The sequence below is a fragment of the Anser brachyrhynchus genome (genome assembly GCF_964034855.1).
Source record: "Anser brachyrhynchus genome assembly, chromosome: 6".
NCBI classification, from domain to species: domain Eukaryota; kingdom Metazoa; phylum Chordata; class Aves; order Anseriformes; family Anatidae; genus Anser; species Anser brachyrhynchus.
Genome location: NC_137700.1, coordinates 41,279,602 through 41,301,865, shown reverse-complemented (window position 1 = coordinate 41,301,865; position 22,264 = coordinate 41,279,602). Strand labels below are relative to the sequence as shown.

Sequence of the window (22,264 nt, the reverse complement as noted above, 5' to 3'; positions counted from 1 at the left end):
TCTCTTCTCTTTTCTTTTTTCTTTTCTCTTCTTTTCTCTTCTTTTCTCTTTTCTTTTGTCTTCTCTCTTCTCTTCTCTTCTCTTCTCTTCTCTTCTCTTCTCTTCTCTTCTCTTCTCTTCTCTTCTCTTCTCTTCTCTTCTCTTCTCTTCTCTTCTCTTCTCTTCTCTTCTCTTCTCTTCTCTTCTCTTCTTCTCTTCTCTTCTCTTCTCTTCTCTTCTCAGCATTTGGCTGAGGAGCTGATTTCGTGGGCTCCAACTGCGCTCCTTGTGGAGCTACAGCTCCGCTGCCTGTCCTGGCTCCTCCAGCAGGGCAAGGAGCGTAGCTCAGCACCCTCCTCAGCGCCGCGTGTTGCCGGTGTGCTGTATGGAGTCTGAGGGGGGGACTTGTGCAACCCGAGGCGAACCACGCCCTGGGAGCCCGACGGCACCCATCACACCCCGTTGACCATTTGGGCCCAGTTCAGACTTATCTAACCGCTGCTAACACTGCAAATTAAAGGCATCCCAGAATGGATATAAGAAGGAAATGCATGACCATTTTGGATGCTCTGTGGGCAGGTGGGAGGTGCAGCAGTCAGGCTCCCAGCCCCGCTCCCAATGAGCGAGGCCACTCACCAGTTTTAGGGAGTTTAAAGCCGGTTGGGGCTGCCCAGGACACTGAGCCCATTCAAAGCCCCGGCCCAGCGGGCTGAATTAGCTCATCTGTTGGCAACCTGCAAGCGAGCGGGGCTGAGGTGTAACCATACACGCTGCTGACAATGACTGAAAACCACAAACAAGTAAGAATCGTAATAGTTACAGGGCAATGTGTGAACATGAGTCACGCCCAAGCGTCAGCTGCGAGCTACCTTCATCTCCACCGACGAGCACTGCTTGGTGCTGGAGGGGGCGGAGGGGGAGCTGTGCCCCTCAGACACCCCCCTTTTCTCACATTACTCTGTGTCTTCCTGACACTACACAAAACAAGCACTCGTGTATGGAGCCATCGTAGTTTTGCAGACCTGTAAGCTGGCATCGCCGGGTGCTTTATTTTTAACTCCGGGCAAGTCACATCGTGTCTTCCCAAGGGCACGAAAAGCAGCCACTAGACCAAGCTCAGCAGAGGCAACTTCAAGGGGAGCACTCCCCACACCTTGTTTTTCCATGGTGAAAAGGCCACCTGCCTGCAGCAGAGCCCCCTGCACAGCTCCAGGACCCCACTTTCTGCCTGTGATCACCCCCGGCTGCATGTCCCCATGCCTGAGCACACGGCCCTTCAAGCATCTCCAGAGCACAAAAAACATGCTGGGGCCTAGCCAGCCGCTCGGGTTTGTTGGCTAAACCCACTCTTATCTACCTCGAGGTAGAGCAGAAAATAAGCGGCAGTAAATTAGCCTCCAGGTAAGCCCCAAGCAGTTGCAGGCCAGGCGGCATGGCACCGAAGCACAAATTGCTGCTTGTTTTGTGCTTGCAGGGCGCAGGCACAAGGTGCTGCCCCAGAGCAGCCGCTCCTGCGCCTGTTTACAGCAGCAGCCCCAGCCAGAAGACAGATTAAATTTCAGATACTGAATCACTTGCTTCGAGGGAGTTACATCAGCAGCTCATTTGGCCTGCTTCTCTCTTGTTTGTTTGCTTCTTTCTCTGAAACGAACGCTCTGCTTTGGTTTTCTCGGAGGAGTTCCCCTTCTGCCGCGCTGCTCACTGGGCTAGTGCAGGGCTCCGCCGACCGGGATGACATTTAGCTACGGGAGGAAAACAGGCAGAGAAGAGGAACCTGCGTTTTAAAAAAGGAAACCTCTAGTGAAACCGCAATTGTGCAGCTGTCCCAGCTCTGCCACTTCTGCAGCACGCTTCAACGGGCTCGTTAGCATTTTTTTTACAGAAATAAAGCAGTCAGCTATCGGCGTGGTGTTCATCGCTGCTGTCGAGCGCTGAACAAGCTAATACGGCTTGGCATCCTGCAAGTGACAAGTGTTGAGAAACGCTGCTGTGCTCGACCAGCTCCCATGACTGTTCTGCTGAGGAATTTTCCTGCTGCAACGTTACATTGGCACTGAGAAGAGGCCAGGAAAGATAAAAATAAACGCGAGCCCGCTTCCTGTCCCATCTCGTAAGCTGTGCTCATCAGGCTGGGGTCTAGCAGTAGGTGGAGGTGGGCCTGCCCCCCAGGGGTGCTGCAGGTCCCTGCAGGTCCCGTGGGCCAGGCAGCTCCCCGGGACACCACAGGCGCCTGCAGCAAACCAGGCACCGTGCAGGAGGAACACGCTCACTGGAAACCCTGGAAAGCCCCCAAGCTGCCTCCTTTCGGCCATTCCAGCCACCACCAGCGTTTCTCTCAGCTCACGAGTTAGGTATCTGCAGGGAGGAGAGAAACACAAACTTTTTGTACCAGCAGCTCGCCAGCCTCAAGTTGCCACGGGCTCTGCTGGTACCCATCATACAGACACGAGTGCACCCAGCACTGAGCCCTGGGGGACTCCACTAGTGACCGGCCTCCAACTGGATTTGACTCCATTCACCACAACTCTTTGGGCCCGGCCATCCAGCCAGTTTTTAACCCAACGAAGCGTACGCCAGTCCAAGCCAAGAGCAGCCAGTTTTTTGAGGAGAATGCTGTGGGAAATGGTGTCAAAAGCCTTACTGAAGTCAAGGTAGACCACATTCACAGCCTTTCCAACATCCACCAAGCGCGCCACTTGGTCATAGAAGGAGATCAGGTTCGTCAAGCAGGACCTGCCCTTCATAAACCCATGCTGACTGGGCCTGATTGCCTGGTTGCCCCGAAGTGCCACGTGATGACACTCCAGATAATCTGCTCCATGAGCTTCCCTGGCACTGAGGTCAAACTGACAGGCCTATAGTTCCCCGGGTCTACCCTCCGGCCCTTCTTGTAGATGGGTGTCACATTTGCTAGCCACCAGTCGACTGGGACCTCCCCTGATAGCCAGGACTGCCGATAAATAATGGAAAGCGGCTTGGCCAGCTCCTCCGCCAGTTCGCTCAGTACCCTCGGGTGGATCCCATCCAGCCCCATCGACTTGCGTACATCCAAGTGCTGTAGCAGGTCGCCAACCATTTCCTTGTGGATAGTGAGGGCCACATCCTGCTCCCCATCCCCTTCCACCAGCTCAGGGTACTGGGTATCCAGAGAACAACCGGTCTTGCCGCTAAAGACTGAGGCAAAGAAGGCATTGAGCACTTCAGCCTTTTCCTCATCTTTTGTAACTAAGTTTCCCCCCGCATCCAGTAAAGGATGGAGATTCTCCTTAGTCCTCCTTTTTGTGTTGATGTATTTGTAAAAACGTTTTTTGTTATCTTTAATGGCAGTAGCCAGATTTAGCTCCAGATGAGCTTTGGCCTTTCTAATTTTGTCCCTGTACAGCCTCGCAACATCCTTGTAGTCCTCCTCAGTGGCCCGCCCTCTTTTCCAAAGATTATAAACCCTCCTTTTTCTCCTAAGCTCGAGCCACAACTCTCTGCTCAGCCAGGCCAGTCTTCTTTCGCGCCGGCTCGTCTTTGGGCACGTGGGGACTGACCGCTCCTGAGCCATTAAGATTTCCTTCTTCAGGAGTGCCCAGCCTTCCTGGACTCCTTTGCCCTTCAGAACCTCCTCCCAAGGGACTCTGCCAACCAGTGTCCTGAACAGCTCAAAGTCAGCCCTCCGGAAGTCCAAGACAGCGGTTTTACTGGTCCCCTTCCTGACTTCGCCAAGAATAGAGAATTCTACCATTTCGTGGTCACTCTGCCCAAGACAGCTCCCGACCACCACATCTCCCACCAGTCCGTCACTGTTTGTGAACAGAAGGTCTAGCGGGGCACCTCCCCTGGTAGGCTCTCTAACCAGCTGCGTCAGGAAGCTATCTTCCACGCTCTCCAGAAACCTCCTAGACTGCTTTCTCTGGGCTGTGTTGTGCTTCCAGGATATGCCTGGGAAGTTGAAGTCCCCAACGAGAACAAGTGCTGACGATTTCACAACTTCTGCCAGCTGCCTGTAGAACTCCTCATCCGTCACCTCATCCTGGTTCGGCGGTCTGTAACGGACCCCCACCAGGATGCTTGCCTTGTTGGCCTTCCCTCTGATCCTAACCCATAGGGACTCAACCTTATCAGTCCCAGCCTCAAGTTCCACAACATCAAAACACTCTCCAATATAGAGAGCCGCACCACCACCCCTTCTGTGCTGCCTGTCCCTCCTGAAGAGCCGATAGCCAGGCATTGCAGCACTCCAGTCGTGAGAGTGGTCCCACCACGTTTCCGTGATAGCAACCAAGTCATAGCCTGCCTGCTGCACGATGGCTTCCAGTTCTTCTTGTTTGTTACCCATGCTGCGTGCATCAGTGTAGATGCACTTCAGTTGGGCCATTGCCTTCCCCCCCGGCCTTGCCATTGTTCCCCCTGGCACAGCTCCAACAGGCCTTATTTCAGCCCCGTCCCCCTTCTTACCCAGTTTAAAGCCCTCTCAGTGAGCCCTGCCAGCTCCTAGGCTAGGATCTGTTTTCCCCTTAGAGATAGGGACCCGTCTGCGGCCATCAGGCCGGGTGCCGAGTAAAGCGCCCCATGGTCAAAAAAAAAAAAAATTTCTGTGTTGGCACCAGCCTCTGAGCCACGTGTTAATCAGGTGGGCTTTCCGTGTCCACTCTGTACCCCTCCCTGCTACTGTAGGGATGGACGAAAACACCACCTGTACTCCTGCCCCATCCACTAAAGGTCCCAGTCCCCTAAAGTCCCTTTTGATAGCCTTCAGGCTTCTCTCTTCAATATTATCACTGCCAGCCTGGACTATCAAAAGCGGATAGTAGTCAGAGGGGTGAAACAGGTTGGGAAGCTTTCTGGAAACATCCCTGACCCTGGCCCCAGGGAGACAGCAGACTTCCCTATGGGTAGGGTCAGGCCGACAAATAGGGCCCTGTGTCCCCCTGAGAAGGGAGTCGCCCACAACAATCACCCTTCTGTCTTTCTTGGTGGAGGCAGTCTTGAGGCATGGAGTCGACCTCCTCGCCCTAGGCATCCTCCTGGGTAGACTTTCTACCTCATCTTCACCCACCGGTCTCTCAAGCTCTAGGGCCTCAAACCTGTTGTGTACAGGCACCTGGGAAGGTGAGGGCAGTAGGGCGGGCGTCGCCTGCGAGGTTGAGCAGGGACCTGTCTCCATTCCTCCTCAACTCCTAGGTCCCTTCCCTCTGCCTGACAGGGCAGGGGGTCCACCCCCATTCGGGGTGTCTCAGCCCGGTACCTCTCCTTCAGGCCCTGCAGGGAGTCGCTCCACCAGTCTATCTCCCGCTCACACTCCCTGATAGCCCTCAACCTCTCCACCTCCTCCCTGAGCTCTGCCACCAGGCGGACCAGGCCGTCCACCTGCTCGCACCTCACACACGCGGCGCCTCTGCCTCCCTCAGACGGCAGCGACAGGCTCAGGCACTCCCTGCACCCAGAGACCCGAACTGCCGCATTTTTGAGCGGGCAGTCAGTCTGGGTGCCTACAGACTTTCTAAAGAGAGTGCACTGCAGCCCAGCTAAGGGTCGACAGACGTTAGAGGAGTTGTTCGTATGGGCGGGGGGGGCAACGTTCTGCGCCCCCTTCCCTCCCTGCTCGCCCTCCCTGCTCGCCCTGCCCCGCCACCCCCTTCTGACGCGCCGGCCCTGTTTGTTTGCCCGCCCTGTTTGCCCGCCCTATTTGCCCGCCCTGTTTGCCCGCCCTGGTCGCTCCCTAGGGGCCGCTTTTGAACGGCCGGGGAGGGGGCGCTGCTGGCTCAGCAAGCAGCAAGGACTTAAAATCTTCTCCCAGGCCGTTCGTTCCTACAGCACCGGAGCCCGAAACTGTAATTTCTGTCTGGGCTTTGTGAATATACTGGGGAAAATTAAGGCTGCCGTCAGATGAGCGTTAACTACGCTAAAGAACTGCAGCATTAACTCCGAGCTTCCTCCGCAAAGCTGATTCAAAGATTACAGTAACCCAAGTGTGGTCAAGACGCCGATATACACACGTGAAGCTCCTCACGTGGACAGAACAAACGGTGATTTGAACACGTAATAAGTGGTGACTAAGTCCATGCCTTCGGATTTACTGCAATCAGCTGTCACACCACAGGAGAACCGACTTGCTGACACTAGATGTCAATAAACATTACATAAGACACTACCATAAATTATAATGCACCATCTATAGTGCAAATACGGGTTGGAAGCCTTTCCATTTAGTACTTGAAACAGGCTTAATTATCAGGGCTGCGAGGCCATCCGAATGCCTCTGGTTCTCTTTCAGCATAAAGGGAGTGCCTCTGTGCGTTAGTTCTCATTACGCACGTCTGGTATGCTCCATCAAGAGCCATGAAACACGAAGCTAATACATTTGTTCATCTTGGCTGTGGTTAGTAATTCAGGGAACAAGACAGCAAGGGTGGGAGGGATGCTGCTCCTGTTTCAAGATCTTTGCAGAGCAGTAAGATGCGACTGTTCCTTTGCAAAACGTGTCATGAGCTTTCATTTACTATTACAGGCTGTGACAGCTGTGAATTTATCTCTGGGTGGAAATTTGCTTCTTAGAATCGTTTAATAACTTCACTTAGGAGGTTGTTATAAAGACCCACCCCTGTTTTTCTGAATCCTTAGTCAGTTGATGATGTCAGCCTGAAAGATCTTCCTCTGTCACAACTTCTGTCTTGATCACATCTGGCAAACCAATTTCCTTTAAATCTCTAAAATTCTGTATGTTTTCTTCAATCAGATAAGAGGAACAGCTCACAAGCCACTTACTTAATAAAGTCAGGATAATTATTCTCAGAGGATAATTATAAAGCAGGGAAACCGAGGAAGGGCAACGTGAAGTAACTTGACCTGGTTCTCCCAGAGCACAGCGGCAGAGCTAGCAAGAGATGGCAGCTGTCCCGGGCCCCTTTTATCCCTGCTCTACCTTTTACGTGTAGTATTATGAGAGAGCTCAGGGATGTCGCGCAGGCCAGCAGGGACAGCGGGTACTTCTGTGAACGGTCCTGGCTACCCCGCACACCAGCTATGCGAAGGTGACACCGAGAGACGAACACTGCCACCTCAGGGTTATTTCCGAGTGCACAGCACAAACTCTGGTACAGTCAAGAAATGCCACTGCAAACTTCTGTCTACAGCCAAACTTACTCCAAACACCTCCACTTTGGTATCAGCATGGAAACCGAAAGAGCACAATCTCTGGATATCCACAGTAACCGCTGCAAAGGCTTTCTTCTGAGTAGAGCTCATTACCTATAAATCAAACCCTGTAAACAACAGCAAGGAGAGAGGTGGAATTCTTCTGCCCTGTCACAAATCAGTCTGATGCACTGACGTATCTGAAGGCTGTTTCTGATTTCATGGGGAGACAGCTGGAAGAGCCTCAAAGTAATTTTTCTCTGCTTTAACTTGCACACTGCAAAGAGGAACAAGAGCATTAAGCGGCGTTGCAGAATCAATAGTTATGGCGGAATTTATTGGTTTGATGTCAAGGCCAATTAGCTGCAAGTGGAATTAGCACATACCCTGTGCAGGAAGACGAGTACGTGTTCTGCCCTAGATCGGAAAGATGTTGGCTACGAAGGTGCTCCATGCAGGTGTGCACTGAAACGTCTCAATTAGCACCACTTTTCCCACATTGCTGGAAAACCTAATGCTGTTTCTCCCGGTACACAGGAGTCTGCAGCACAGACCTGATCTGCACAGTGTGGCAGGAAGGAGTGACTGAGGGTGGTGACACCGACGGACCAGATCCAACGTGCCATATGGATTGTGCATCTAAAAAAGGCTGCATTTGGCTAAGCAAACTGCTCACCCCGTGTTGGAGAACCGTGCTGGCTGAGATCAACTCAAAATGCCATCTTACCTATACACCTTTCCATTACTGTCCTGACTTATGTCAAAAGAGGTTTTATTCCATTATTTACTGCATTTTATGGACTAATGCACTCCATGCCTGGTTTGGCTACTGAGCAAGAGTTCAACACGTAAGTCCTGCTGGAAGATTAGGTGCTTTTGAGGAGAAGGCAAGCACAGATGCAGAAGTGAGATAAAAGGAATTGACTACATTAATTTTACTAAACTTTAAGATCACAAAAAAGTGAGAAAACGGTGTTAATTTTCAGGACCTCTGGTGTAAGGTGGTGTTAAGCTGAATGCTTTTGCACCAGCTTACTCCACACTTGCATCTCACCCTGGGAATAGCCAGCACCAAGTCCTTGCAGAGCCCTGCTCCAGCCAGAAGTGTGAGAGCGCAGGGAAGGAGGCAGCACTACGGCTACGCCAGCTCTCCACCCACACCCCTTCTGCTCCCCTTTTGGACCTCAGCTCATCTGCAAGGCTTTCAGGACAAAGGGGACCTCTTCTCTTAGTTTATTAAGGCCAGCAAGATGCAGAGAGTTACTTTGCAGCCTGCAACCTGCACACAAGCACTGCAGTCACTTTGAAATACAACAAACTTTACAGGAAGCCTTGGTGCACGTGTCGTCTTTTGTGCTACGGTGTGTAACCCCTGGTGGGCAGCAGATCTCAAGGATGTTGAAGGCAGCTGCAGTGACTCCTGAGATGAGGAATGCTGCCCCAAATCACCACAGATGACGCTCTGTCAGCCAGGGTCACCGTTTAGATGAGAATGGAGGCGTACAACAGAACCCCTTGGACCTACACAACCACCTGCACAAATTATCCCCAAAATTGTAACTTCCCCATATCCAGCAGCATGTTGTGACATCCTCACTCCTAGAACAATTCCTCGGTGTACTTTATTATTTTTCATTTTATTCTGGAATCAGCTCTGCATGCATTTTGCTGAGGTGAGGCACCATTGTAGCGGTGGAAACAAAAACCTACTCGTTGTCGCAGAAGCACAGGAGCAACCCGGCTGAGGTGATCAGCCATGTCCTGAGCTGCAATAACAAAACTCAGGAAATCCCACACCCCAACACGCAGCAGCTACACGAAAACCTTGAAGCCGTTTTGCCTCACGCTTCTTTTGCAAAAACAGCCTTAGCTACAACCTGTCGTAGTAGCTACTACTGAAGTAAATGTACTAACAGTGCCATCCAGAGGTACTTCAGCGCAGTGCACACCTCAGGGTCAACAAGAAATACAAGGGAGGACCGATGTACCAATAGCAGACTTAAACCCAGCCACGAAATAATTATATTTTGTGTCATTTTTCATATCAACTTTCATCCAGTTGCTTTTTTTCCAGTCTCTTTCAATACTCACTGTGTCTTTTAATTTCCCACGTATACTAAATCAATCACTCTTAAAAACATATGCATCTCTAGCCTCTAGGAAAAAAAGAAACTATTTTATTTTACTCAGAATTGGTAAGAATAGGACTGGCACCACATGCTCAATTTTGAGAGGCTCACCTGTATTTCATTGCCATACAGTAACATATGATTTTGGATAGCAGCAATCGCACATTGAAACAGGATATTTAACAGTGGAAAATGATTTTTTTTCCCCTACCTATAACAGCTGTGACCTCCTTTCAGATTTTAAATTACGGCTCAAGCTTGATATAAGAAAACGCTTTTCAAACATATGATTATATATATTTGTGTGTGTGTGTGTGTATGTTCATGTCTATACATAAAAATGTACGCCAACTGCCTGAAAGCTTTCAGTGCAGCATCACCTGTGGCTTATTTTTACAGTGGGCCACGTATGTCACAGGAGATGTCTGTTGAGCAGCCTAATTTACCTCTGTTTTCAGAGATAGCTCCCTCACTGCTGCTCGTATCTGTGCGACATTAAGACGTGGAGTCACTGAATGCTGTCTGGTGATAGCCATCAAGATCAGAGAAAAACCAAGTGCTGAATCCTAATTCTCTCCTTTAGGCAGTTAATGGGATTACACAGATAAATAACCCCAACAGCACAAACTACATACTTTCTTTCCCCACAATCATTTCCTGGTCCATCAGAATTATTTTATCAACTTACATAAGCTAAAATTGAGAGAGAAAAATCACTTGATAACTAACAAAACTACATTTCAGACAGCCTATGGCAAGCACCATTCCCACTTGCTGCATCCCTCCCAAAAATTGTTCTTTTACAGTCTCAGTATTTGAAAATGAAGAAACACTACAAATATAAATTATGTCAAATTAGAAATGCTGTTACTGAACCGTGCCTACTGCAAAGAGGTATGGTTAAAAGGAGATTTTGAGTGTTATGGAGTCCAAACGTTAAACGTAAGGACCGATGTCTGCATTGCATTTGGAGAGTCACCTTGGGCTGACTTCAAGCCTTATCTTGCCTGAGCAGCAGATAGTGGCTTCATTTTCCATTGGGCACCCCTGGAGCGTGCCCTGTTTATAACTGCACTCAGGTCTGCTGTCAAGAGGTACAAGGAGCAGCTATTGATAGCTCTTTGGTCAATGAACGCACAGGATCACAGAGACACCTGCACAGAGAAAGCTTTGAAAGGCCAAGGTGAGCAAGTCTGCAGAAGCCTGCTCTGTTTAAGACGGGAAGAGGAGAAACAGCTTTCACATTCCAGACTTCTCAGTGCTGAATATGTATCTAGAGAAAATAGGAGACATATGGAGTCCTTCATAAAGCTGTGAGAGATGACCCACAGAGATCACTGAGTAGATGTCTAATTTTACATCTTGACTCTGCTAGAAGTTTCAGACGGATCTGATATCAAGTGTACAACACTTACACACAGTAGTAAAAAAAAAAAAAAGAAACAAATTAGTTCCACGCACTAAATGTGATGCAAAATTATAGCAGTAATTAAGAGGAAAATATTTCTTGAAAAGATCAAAGAAAACAAACCTCTCCCATCCTGCCGTTTTCATACAGAGTCTTTTCTCAAAATGCATTTTGCAAATGAAAATGTCATCATGCACCCAAGCCTAGTGGCTGCCCAAGGAAGTAGTTGTTCAGTCAACAAATAGAAGTGTACATTGATGGCAAATGTCTACCACCAACAGGAAAAGATCTGGAAAAGGCGTGGAAAAAAAATCAGGTCTCGTGCATTCATTTTGAAGCACTATTCAGAAGGCGTACCAGGTTCCAAACCACACCACCTTTTCTTTTAGAAATGAATGAATTGTACGAAAATAAAGAGAACAGTGTAGTTCGGCAAAAAGGAAAGTGCAAAAATCATTACCTACAGTTATTTCCCCTCTTTCCATGGTTAACCTGGTGGAGCGCAGGGTGTAGAGTGTGCACTGACCTGTACTTCCCTGTCCGCACTTGCACAGCTCTCATCCCGCACTGCTGGGCACCTCCTACATCATTCACAATATCATCTCCAATCATGATGGCCTGTCAAAGCAATGAAATACAGAAAAACTGGTGTCAAGTCAATTTTATTTCTGCCATGCTTCACGTTCCTTTGACATAATAAACAGCTTGATTTGATGTTTAATACTGCCATCAGACAAATTAAACAAGATAATATTGTCATCATATTGATTAGAAGTCATCCTACCTTGACTATAATTCATGCTATGGCTCCTTGAGCAATATACTAGTGCAGTATACATCCGTACAATTTGTAATCCATCACAAAAACCGAAGTGATTTGGCACACAATTCAGACAAAATGTTGAATTTTATAAAGTTATCCCTATTATGTTCCTAGCCACACGTTTATGTTAGCCTTAATGGAAACTGCTTGGAGCATATCTTTTCTAAAAGTTTCATTAAAATTGATATTTTAAAAGCTAGTCAAAAACTTAATCTTGTGATCACTGAAACGTGCAGCCCATTTTCAGGTAGATACAGAAATTTGAGAAGTCTTCTGTCAGCGTAACATCTAATTGATTAATTTTTGCACTGTGGGACACGGTACGTACAGGCACAGCACAGTTTGCGTTACGGTCACCTGAAGTCTATGCAAATCCTAACAAACTCAGCTAAGCAGGTTATCAAAACAGGTAACTGAGAAGAGACCTTCCAGCTGGACTGAGGGGATTTGGCTGCACGTCTGAAAAAAAAAACACGTAGTATGCATGTTCACTTCAGGCTTTGTGTCTTGGTTAAATGAGAGCGTATCAACCAGGGGCTCTCCTTCACAGCTGTGCCTACAAAATTTCAAGTGCTTTCTATCATTCTGCAATAGAAGATATTACTCTTATTCTTCAAATTTAAAAAATGGTTGTGGGTTTTCGTTTCATAATTTCAACAAAAAAGCAGCACGTGATCTAAAACTAATAAGAAAAAAAGAATAATAAAATCAGCTTGCAACATCCCAAAGGCACTCCAGGTTACCCTGCAGAGAACAGGGGCAGCACTTAAAACTGGGGGGAACACATCAGCTTTGAAAACACAGAATCTAGTTTATCTATCAAATTTTAATACGGGATTCTTCACCTTTTGTATCAAGGTTGAATTTTGTTTAAAATACATTCATTGGCTGTATTTTCATCTTGCTGAATAGCCTCGTACTACCTAAACTTTACTGCCAGGCTTTCACAACAACAGTACAATGTTAGAAGGAAATTCCTGCCTGAACTTCTCTGCTCCTTCCATACACTTTTGATAACAGATTATTTTCATATTTGCACATCGGACGCATGCAATCACTAAGCAAACTGGTGCTTACTAAAGAAATCGATGTTACGTTTTGAGCCTAGGGTCTGTGACTACGGGTCCTCGTCCTGCCTGTGGGCTGGGGAAGGTCTAAAGGGACATACGTAATGGGAGCAGGACTGCCCTGGGTGGCAGCTGGGTTACTGAGCGCAGGACCAGGGGTACGCCACTGGGCACGGACAGAAGGCCATCCTAGCGTTTTTCCATCCGGGGAGAACTGATAAATGGACCGCTGTCAGCGAGGTCATGGGAATGAGGCACACAGCGGGACCAGAGATCGGCTTCCCCAGCAGCAGCAACCTAAAGGGAATTCCGAGTCTTTCCATACAGCTGGCTGCAGCTTTAAGGAAAAACAAACAAAAAAATATAAAGTCTCTCTTGCATCTTGCAGGCACCATTCCACTTACTGCTCTGGCTAATACAAAAATCTCTTCTTCACTTGCCTTCACGTGGAAGCACCTCATTTTCACATAGCGTGCAGCCACACAAGAGCACCGGAGAGCCCCGCCTGTGGCAGTGTGCAGGTGCCCGTGCTCTCACCGCTCAGCACTCCGCCGTGGAAAGGAAGGTGGGCGCACAGACACCCCGGGAAGGGGGCTGTCTCGGCAGAACACATGCTCACGCATGAGCAGGGGGAGGTCCATTTTGCCAAAATTTAGGCAGCAAAAAAGCGATGCCACTTACCCCCAGTCCACCTATCTCAAGAGCTTTAAAAACACCAGGCTCACTTTCCAGATCCAGGGAGGAAATCTCAGGACAGCTCAGCTGTGTACAGGAATACCTGGAACAGCTCCGGCTGATAAAGCACAAATCCTCTTTTGTGTAACACATCGGGTACAGCATGCGGGATTATATATAGCAGTTAGCAGCCCAGTTCATCTTTCCTGCTGTTTTTAAATACCGTTCACGTGAGGGATTATCATCACCCTCAGGTGAGGGGATGCGATCGGCCATCCCTGCGAGTCAAGGCTCATTTGTCCGGTTCCACTCCGAAGCAGCTCATTTTGAAATGCTTTATATGTGCACGGTCTGGCTTCATTCTGCCTAGGAGCAACGCTGCTGTGATCACACTTCGAGAGCTCTTCTATGGAGCAAGGAGATGTAAAGACTCGTGGGAACATGGCTACAGCTCGGGAAAACGTGTCCATAGGGAAAGAGCAGCAGGAGGCTCTGGGACAGGCAGCGCTACTTTTCTAGCTCCCTGCTCACAAACTGCTTCAGAGCCAGCACGTGATGGAGGGCTCAATCTTTTTCATCTTCTCATTACTGGACCGTTTTCCTTATGCACTCTGCTCACAGAAATGCAAGTGTTCCTAGTAAGATACCTGATGCAAGATCCCCTGTAGACAGCTCACTTTTCCCTACCACTCCAGCATGAAATGAGGAAAAATGAAGGGTTAATTTGAAGTAATTAGTAAATAAAGCACGTATAAACACACAAAGAAAATGGATTAGTGGGAACGATTACATTTCTCAAAACAGCTTGGGGGAAAGTAGGTAACAGGAGTTGGCTGGGAGCAGTTTTGCCAGATTTTGTCTGTCCTCCCTCTGCCCTTTTTTTTCCTCCTCTCATCTGTGTATACATCCTCCGTTTTCAGTTCTGGGTTGCTCTGAAAGCAGGAAAGGGCAGAGCGGGGTGGCTCAGCAGACCCTCCAAAGCCAGAGGGAAGCTTGCTCAGCAGGGCTGTATTTCACCCCGTCCAGACAAGTTTTCCTGCAAGACACCCAGCAGCTCTGCAAGTGCAGCTGCACATGAGCAGCGATGCCTGTCCAGGCCAGCTTGTGGCATACGCATACCAAAATGTACTCCAGCCCCCGGGGATTTCACAGATTTACTATCGGTGAAGGGCAATAATCACTAAAGGAGGAGCAATTATTCCCAAATCATTAAGGATTTAAAAAATCATTGGCAAGAAGATAGAGGTCAAAAGGTGCACTGTCAAGGGAAATAAAAAAAACTCTACCTGTCAAACCTGGGTTTAACTTCCTCTCTGACTGCAATATGGCAAGAAGAGAAAGATATAAAACTGAAAGGTCGTATACCCACCGAAAGCAAGAATGAAAAGATCCCCGTTTGCGTTCACAATTTACATGGGGATCACACCATTAATCTGTGCAATTAGTCTGTGGAAGTTGCTTCTTTTTGATCAGCTACAAAATTACAAAAAGGACAAAAATGTATTGAGATGATCTCTCTGGCTTTAAGAAAATCATCAAAGAATTAAGCCAAATGTAATTTACATTTTTCTTTATCTGCGTAGCTGGTGAGAGACGGTGTGTGTGGTTGTGTGCAAGCGATACATAAAGCACACGTGTGCCAGAGCTGAGGGAAGCCATGGCTACTGAGCCAAACCTAACCCAGATCAGCAGTGATAACGGAGGAGATGAAGACGAGCTCTAAGGATTCAGGGCACAACATGATCCCAACTGGACAAACACCTGCAGAGCAGAAATCACCATCCTGGTCAGTGATCCTACTGGAGTCACCACAAACCCTGGAGGTGGGGACCAACTCCTCTCACCTGCTAACGCGGACAGCTTCAGAGATGGGTGAATGGGAACCTTTTCTATTTTTTCCTCTGCAAACAGAGTTTTAGTATTCATTAAAAAAAAATCACAGAAACGTGTTTGATTGGAAAAGGAACTATGGAGTAAGAAAAGAGGCAGAAAGACCAGAGTATTCTGTGTTACCTAGCTCTGCTTCTGTTGCAGTGCCTTGTTACTGGGAGAAGCTCACATGTGGTACTTTGGAGGCTAAAGCCTATGGAAGATGCAAATGTTACGGTGCACAGAAGGAGGCACGGGAATTTCAGCTGAATATTTAACACAGTGAATGTTTCTAGAGTCAAAAATATTTATGCCTAAGCAGGTTTTTGCTACAGGCTTAACAGCAAAGTTAAAGGTGCCAAGGATGTAAAGAAATAAAGCGCATACGCAAAATCCTGCTTAAAATTAAAGACCCTTTATGCAATGAATATGACACATTTATTTTTCTCCCTGTTCTCCATGGCCCACGTGGCAATCTCCTAGGCTTCAGGATACCGTATTCCTGTTAGTTATACTTCTATCCAGGAACTACTAGCTGTGCAAACAACAAACACACGTAAGGCACCGCACGTGGCCTCTGACCTGGCAGAATTTGCACCACGAGGCAGGTGAAACACAGAAATACATGAAACCTCCAGGGCAGATTCCAAAAGCCCCAGGGCCAACCAGGTTTGAATAAGCTTGCAGCAGGATTCAACGCTTGAAACTTCACAGGGCCGCTTAACTCTTCTCTCCGAGATGGAAAATATTCCCCGTCAGCCCCAGAGGCAGGGCAGGGCTGGCCGGCAGGGTGGCGGATCCCCGCGGCACTGTGAGGGTGACCTGCCTCTGCTCTCACGCACCACTGACTCCCCCCTGGGACGGGCAGCTGGCCGAAATGGGACCTGGTTAACTACCAGTACTTTATGCACTCGAGTATAACCTGCCATAACTCCCGGTGAAGCTGGACAATTTGCTACAGACAGAACTTTTTATGATTATATAAAAGTACGGGAGCCTTAACGTTATTTAGGTTTTATTGTAAAGCCGTAAAAATCATCCACTGTTACGGCTGCCTTAAAACACATGAATTAGGTGTTTCGGTAACCTTTAAGATGTGTTATTCTTTGTCATATTACTGAATCATAAGACAGGTCTGGTTACCTCTAAGAGGTTTAAATTTCCAATCTATTAAAGTAATACTGGCAATCTGTTATTTCTAGGCCATTGAGGAAAGGTTAAAATGAAAATTGGACTTCAGGGAGTTCCTCCTAGTCTAAGTGCAGGTTGAAAACATCTCAGTAGCAGAAGGTAAAGTCAGGGTCTCGGTAAGAAGCAGTTACCAAGGGAAATGACTGGTGATAACTTTATTGATTAAAGCAGCTTGAGAAATTTAAGATTTGCCACTGTCTAGCATTACTGCGGTGAGACAGCTTTATTAAAAAGCTATTTTTCATTAGAAGTCGTGTAAAAGAAAATTGTAATGTTTTCAGAAGCGCAGCTCATCTAAAATGGTTTGATGATGGTATGGATTAAACGTATTCCACAGGTGGAATAAATTACTGGTAAACATTTTATAAAAGTAAAGGCAAGTAAAGCCACTCCTCATCTTGTCATTACAAACGCAGAGAAGTAAAGCTCATTTGGGAGACAGATTAAAACCTCACACGCTGCACTACTAAGGAACTTACTGAACTGCATATATCGCGCTTTTATCGTTATGTATGACTAACTAACACAACCTGCAAATCCGTCTCGAAAGAACATTAAAGTTACAAGGTCAAGCACTCAAAAGTTACAAAAATACACTACAATTATGGTGGTGTGCTCTTCTGTAATTCGTTCCTCCTACACATATTCTTCATGGGCTAGTTTTTAATTACAGCAGCAAGCCCTGGTTTTCCATCGTCGAGAACACCGACAAGGCACCCGGGGCCATTATGCAGCGGTACCTACTGCAAACCTGCTGGTGAGGTGCGTATGTCCTTTATCTTGATTCTCTGTTTAAGAAAAAATACACCTACAGACTAGACCTGTTGTTAGAAATTGTTGGCATTTCATACTAGAAACTATCTGGGAAGAAAATACCAAGTTAGTCACTAATAGCGCTGTGAAAATCTAGCAAACAGCAAGGACTGAATAAACAATAATCTCTGCCGGGGACTATTACTGCTTTTCTGTACCCAAACCGAATCCTCCTGAAGTCAGCGGGAACCACTCCCCAAGGCTCACCCTACGGGAGCATTTTTATACCAGCCTGGTGATACATTAAATCATCTGCTCAAATTTGGTTCTCTGGGGCAACGAGAAACAAGAAACTCATCGAGAAATGGGGTGTGGTGTTGCAGCCCAGCGTGGAAGCACATCCCTGTGACGATGTTCTCCCACAGCGGCAGGGGCTGACACGCTGGCAAGGTGGGCAAAACAAAGCTTGAAGACAACTGCACTGTCCTGACTGTGAAAAAGGGAAACTAATGTCACTACGCAGGGCCTCAAGATAGAAAACCCCAGAAGAGCACATCGTTCGTTTCTTATACAAGCAGAAAGAAAACACAAACCTTCACACCTCTGATTTAGAGGCATAAAATCCAAGGGCTGAGCTCTCTGTGTTTTGTTTTGTTTTTTCTTTGTTCTTTTTTTCCAGCTACCTTTTTCTTGAAATGCCATTCAGTTTCTGAAATGGATTTTTTTGGTTTGTTGGTTGGATAAATGGATTGAGTAATTGCTCAATACCTAGGATATTTTGTTCAGCCTGAGCTATCTTGTTACTGGGAAGATATCGACAAACTGAAGGGAGTGCAGAAAAGAGCACCGCAGCAGGTTAGGGTGCAGAGCGACTGAATCACAAGGAAAGTTGCTGAGAGCTAAACGCAGTTTTAGTACGAGAAAACTACTGTAATGATAAGGAGTCTGGAGAAAATTGGAAGGAGAAAACATCCAGGAAGGAAAGCAGTTATTTTGGTTGTTACCTGGAATAAAAATAGAAGTAAGGATATAGAGTTTCAAAAGGAAGCATCTCGACGAATCTCAGAAAAAGCTGCCTGCTCATAAGATCTACTAGAGCTCGTGAATACTGTCCCTCAGGGACTTAAAGCCCGGTTACTCCTCACTTAAAACCACTCTGCACAAAACACTGATAAACATGGAGCAGGGAGCACTCCTGCATGGGGAAGGAGAGGGATTAGATGGCCCACAAGGTCTTTTCCATCTTCCCATTCAATAATAAAGTAAAACCCAAGCACACAGTGAATTACAGGGCCATAATTTCTTCTCCAGGCTCCACGGACCTACAAGCCACCCAAACTTCACTCCTGTTGTTTATGATGTCACCAAAAGCCTGTGATGGAGTTATTACCTTGTAATTCGCTGTCGTCTGTTAGTCATTTCATACTCATCCTTATGTCCTGTGTGACACAACAACAAATCAATAAAGAGGGCACAACTACAGGGAGAAAAAAAAAAAAAGGGGGCCGTGCTAAGTAAGCAGGGAGCGTCACACACTCGGTGTGTTTCTGGAAAGCCTGATGAAACCAGTAACAAGAGAAGAGTTTTGGGGTCAGACAGTGCTTCCGTTACTTCTGTCTTTCCCCCTTTAGGAACTATACTAAAAAAAAAAAAAAGTAGCAAGTGTGACACCAAATGAAATAACATTTTGGCTGCAGTTCCACCAGGCTGCAGCCTTCATGGCTCCTGTTACACTGTGAAGCACACCATCTTCCATAATTCCGTGGGAAACCTGACCTTTATTCCTTTGTGCTGGTTTCCTTAGTCTCCAAATAAAGGAATTCTCTATAGAAGTACATGAGCTTCTGAACTACGTGGTTTAGAATGAAGGTGAATAAGAAGGCTCATCACAAGAACACAGAGAAACTACATCAGGGAAAGGAGGATGGAAAACTCTAAAGGAGGTAAAGATACAGACGGTACAAGTCAGAGCAAACAGAGACAGAAGAGAATGAAAAGGGAAACAGGAAATGGTCAAGATGAAGCCTCAGGACAGCAAAGAAGTTCTGAGGAAAAATAATACCATGCCTTCCAGGAGGGTAGGAAGTGCACGCAAGGCAGAAAATATTCAACAGACCCCAACCTGCTACCATTTATCCTCTTGACTCTCAGTCCTTCACATTATTTGATAGAATGGGTAAAACATTTTTCTTCCCCTCCAAAGCAGTCTTTCAGATTTTTTTAATAATTCATAGAAATATCCCAAATATAAGTATTTCTCTGCACCACGTATGACAAACTCTTTTTTTTTTTCCAGAAGCGTATTTCCACCCACTGTTTACCATGTCCTCAAGGCCACACTCCCCTCAACCTTTTCTGTAACTTTCTGTCAAAGACAGCAAACCAGTGTAGGGGACATAACTACATGGCACAGCCAACATTCAGGGCATCAGCAACATTACCTGCTGTGGTGGAACTCCCATTTCTGCTAGGGCTGACTCAAAAAATGCTTTTGCTGGTTTTCCCACTACCTCAGCTTCAACATCACAAGCATACTGGAAAAAAAAAAAGAGAGACAAATAATGCTATATAGATCAGAAAAGGATTTGTTCAACTCCGTAACTCCAGTCAATTGTATAAGAAGTATGTGATTATTGATTTCTGCCCTTAAATAACACAATGGATTAGCAGATGAAGATAGCTATCTGATAGTTCGGATAATAGGAGGGTTCAGTGCTCTCTGTCAGAAGAAAAAGTCATCCTGAAACATCTCAAGTTACAAATCTGTTTCATTCTCCATCATGGCAGCAGCCTTCCTAGTCAGTTCCAGTATCACTGATCTTTGTAAGAGCGTCACTTTTACAGAAATAACAAATATCCTTCACAGGAAATGATCAAAAGTGTTGGAGTAGTGAGTATTGGCCTTAGAAGATGTGGAGAGTTTATTCAATACTCCTGCATAATTTTAATGGTTCAAGTGACAAACCTGAGTTAAAAAGCTTTATTCTCCTGAACGTAAATATCAGCACTACGCTGAAAAACTTGAATAAATGACATGTTTATAGCTTGTTCCTAGACAACAGGAAGCCTGACCTTCTATGGGAGCCAAAAACTCCCTCCAAAAAAAATCATACTGATCCAAATGTATGTACTGCAAGCACACGTTATATCCACTATCTTCTGTGCTTGTATACTCCCCTACTTTGCTTCCTTCTCCGAATTCACTCTGTATCTACTTTTTAAAAATCTCTCTGCAAGCCTATAAAAAAAGGATAATGATTCTCTCTTTCTCTCACCCTTAGGTTGGCTTATCTATTGGGTTCCAGTTATGCACAGACTTAATCAGGCTTAAAAACAGGACTACACATAAGAATCTTGCTGAATAAGGGCTTTATGCTGTAAACTGTTAAGGGCAAGAGCTGTGTTAAATGCTATGCCAAACATAAACAGTTTTTCTTGGATATCTTGCAGACAATATACCGTGATTTTTCTTTTCTGACTTCTTCTTTCAAGGGCCTCACTTCCAATAAAGATACCATGATGGTAAAAGTTCCCATTTTAAATACAGAAAAAGTGAATAATACAAATCCATCCATCTTTAGAATGCAGCAAATGAGTTTCAGTCTGTGGAAACTTCCTCTACCAAGGTGAGTAATTACAGAAGACGACCCATATTTATACCAGTTACTCTTTAACAAGGTGCACAGAGCGAGTAAGCATAAAGCAAGCTATAAAATACCTCTAATGCCTTCATATATGCTCCAACATCAAGTTTCAGGCCATCAGTTTCTTTATAGTAGCGTCTGGAAATGAAAGTGATAAAGTTCCAATGAAATGAAAGTGTTGGCAGTTAAACACAAAGAAAGTACATTTTATTATTTCTGTGCCTATATAGATGTCCATATGGCTGCAACAAAAAGTCATCATCAGAAGCTTTAATTTAGCACCAGGAATTAAGAAAAGGACAGGCTAAGTACTGTGCAGTGCTGGGGAAAAGATTTCAGACCAGGTGTCCCTCTGGCATCCAGGACACAGTTCTACTTATTCAAAGGGATTTCCTCTAGCTTGGATTAGGGATGAATTCGGCCCATCTCCTACTGCACAGAGTACTAGTTTCTCATAAAGGCCAGTAGTTACATCGCTCTTCCTCTGATCAGTGAGAGACCCTTTGGCAGATGCAACGTGAGGGCTGGCACCCACCAGCACCTGTAACGCCTCCTCCAGAAAATTTGGAAGGAGACCCCAGGTAGTTGAGCACCTTTGCTTGTCACAAACCTCCCACACAAGGAAAGCCTGTTTAGCCTTTGCTATCAGGACTAAGAAAGCCCTCAAAACTAAGTTTTGCTCCTTCTAAAAATGTTCCTATTGTCACGAAGCTCCCAAATTAGTTACTATCTTTTTGGTGTTTTTCTGGACTAGCAAATCACGTTAACACAGGTCTTCCAAGCTGTCCTTATCAGAGCAAAGACAGGTTTCTGTATGACAGAAAAGAAAAATGTAGGATGAGCAGTCAGTTAAGATTTTATGCCTTATCTTTCTGCCATTTTCGATTATTCAGCACAGCTTCCCTTTAAAATGACCACTTGACCTTTGCTAGAACAGCCATTAACCTTCTATAGTCTAGCGTAAACAGCTTAATTTTCTGACAGTGGCATGACAGAAGAAATTACAAAGCCAATTCCCACTCTCAGCCCAAAACAGATGCTAAATGTAAATCACTCCATTTTCAGGAGGAGGGCATTCTGCTTCAGTGACTCTGACACTTTCGTTTTCCATAGAATGAACTAAAACTTCAACAGAAATCAACCTGCTTGCTCAAGGTAGACGTGTTGTTAAGGTCCTACCAATTACACTCATTCCATACATGAACAATGAAACTGGCTTGTGTTTTTTTATTTTGTTTTGTTTTGTTTTTTGTCTTTCATATGGCCCTTGGCATCAGTGATGCTTCTTAGCTATAAACTGATAAATAATCCAGTTTATAATCTCCGTTCTTCGAGTCTGAAAACTTCTTCAGCATTTGTTGCAGAACTCATGTTCACAGTATCTAAAGGACAGACCATAAAACAGGATGTTCACAATGAAAATTGAGCTCAGGAAGCCCAAACACAGGTTATTTCCCATTAAAAAAAATAATCCTTAAAAAAAATAATAATACTGCTTTAGAACTGTCTACATCAATGAATGACGGAATAAATATTTTTATATGCATGGGGTACAAAGGCATTTTTGCATTGCTCACGCTGCCAATCTTAAACAAAGGTTTATT

At 46.0% G+C, this 22,264-nt stretch overlaps 1 protein-coding gene across 6 annotated transcripts in view; it reads right to left on the bottom strand.

The window, feature by feature from the left end:
• Positions 1-22,264, bottom strand: part of LHPP (phospholysine phosphohistidine inorganic pyrophosphate phosphatase) — a 91,301-nt gene that overhangs the window by 53,829 nt on the left and 15,208 nt on the right. For 3 of the 6 annotated variants that reach the window (XR_013953236.1, XR_013953238.1, XM_080598691.1), the window contains exons 4-6: positions 20,735-20,798; positions 19,458-19,550; positions 11,165-11,256 (exon numbers count right to left, since the gene is read on the bottom strand). Coding sequence is in view for 3 of the 6 variants with exons in the window: in XM_080598691.1 (XP_080454817.1) it covers positions 11,165-11,256; positions 19,458-19,550; positions 20,735-20,798 (249 nt within the window). In the remaining 3 variants the exon portion in view is untranslated. Of the gene's footprint in view, positions 1-4; positions 1,722-10,309; positions 10,504-11,164; positions 11,257-18,406; positions 18,456-19,457; positions 19,551-20,734; positions 20,799-22,264 lie in introns of those variants that run through there. The other 3 variants (XR_013953237.1, XM_080598693.1, XM_080598692.1) reach the window with 3 other exon arrangements.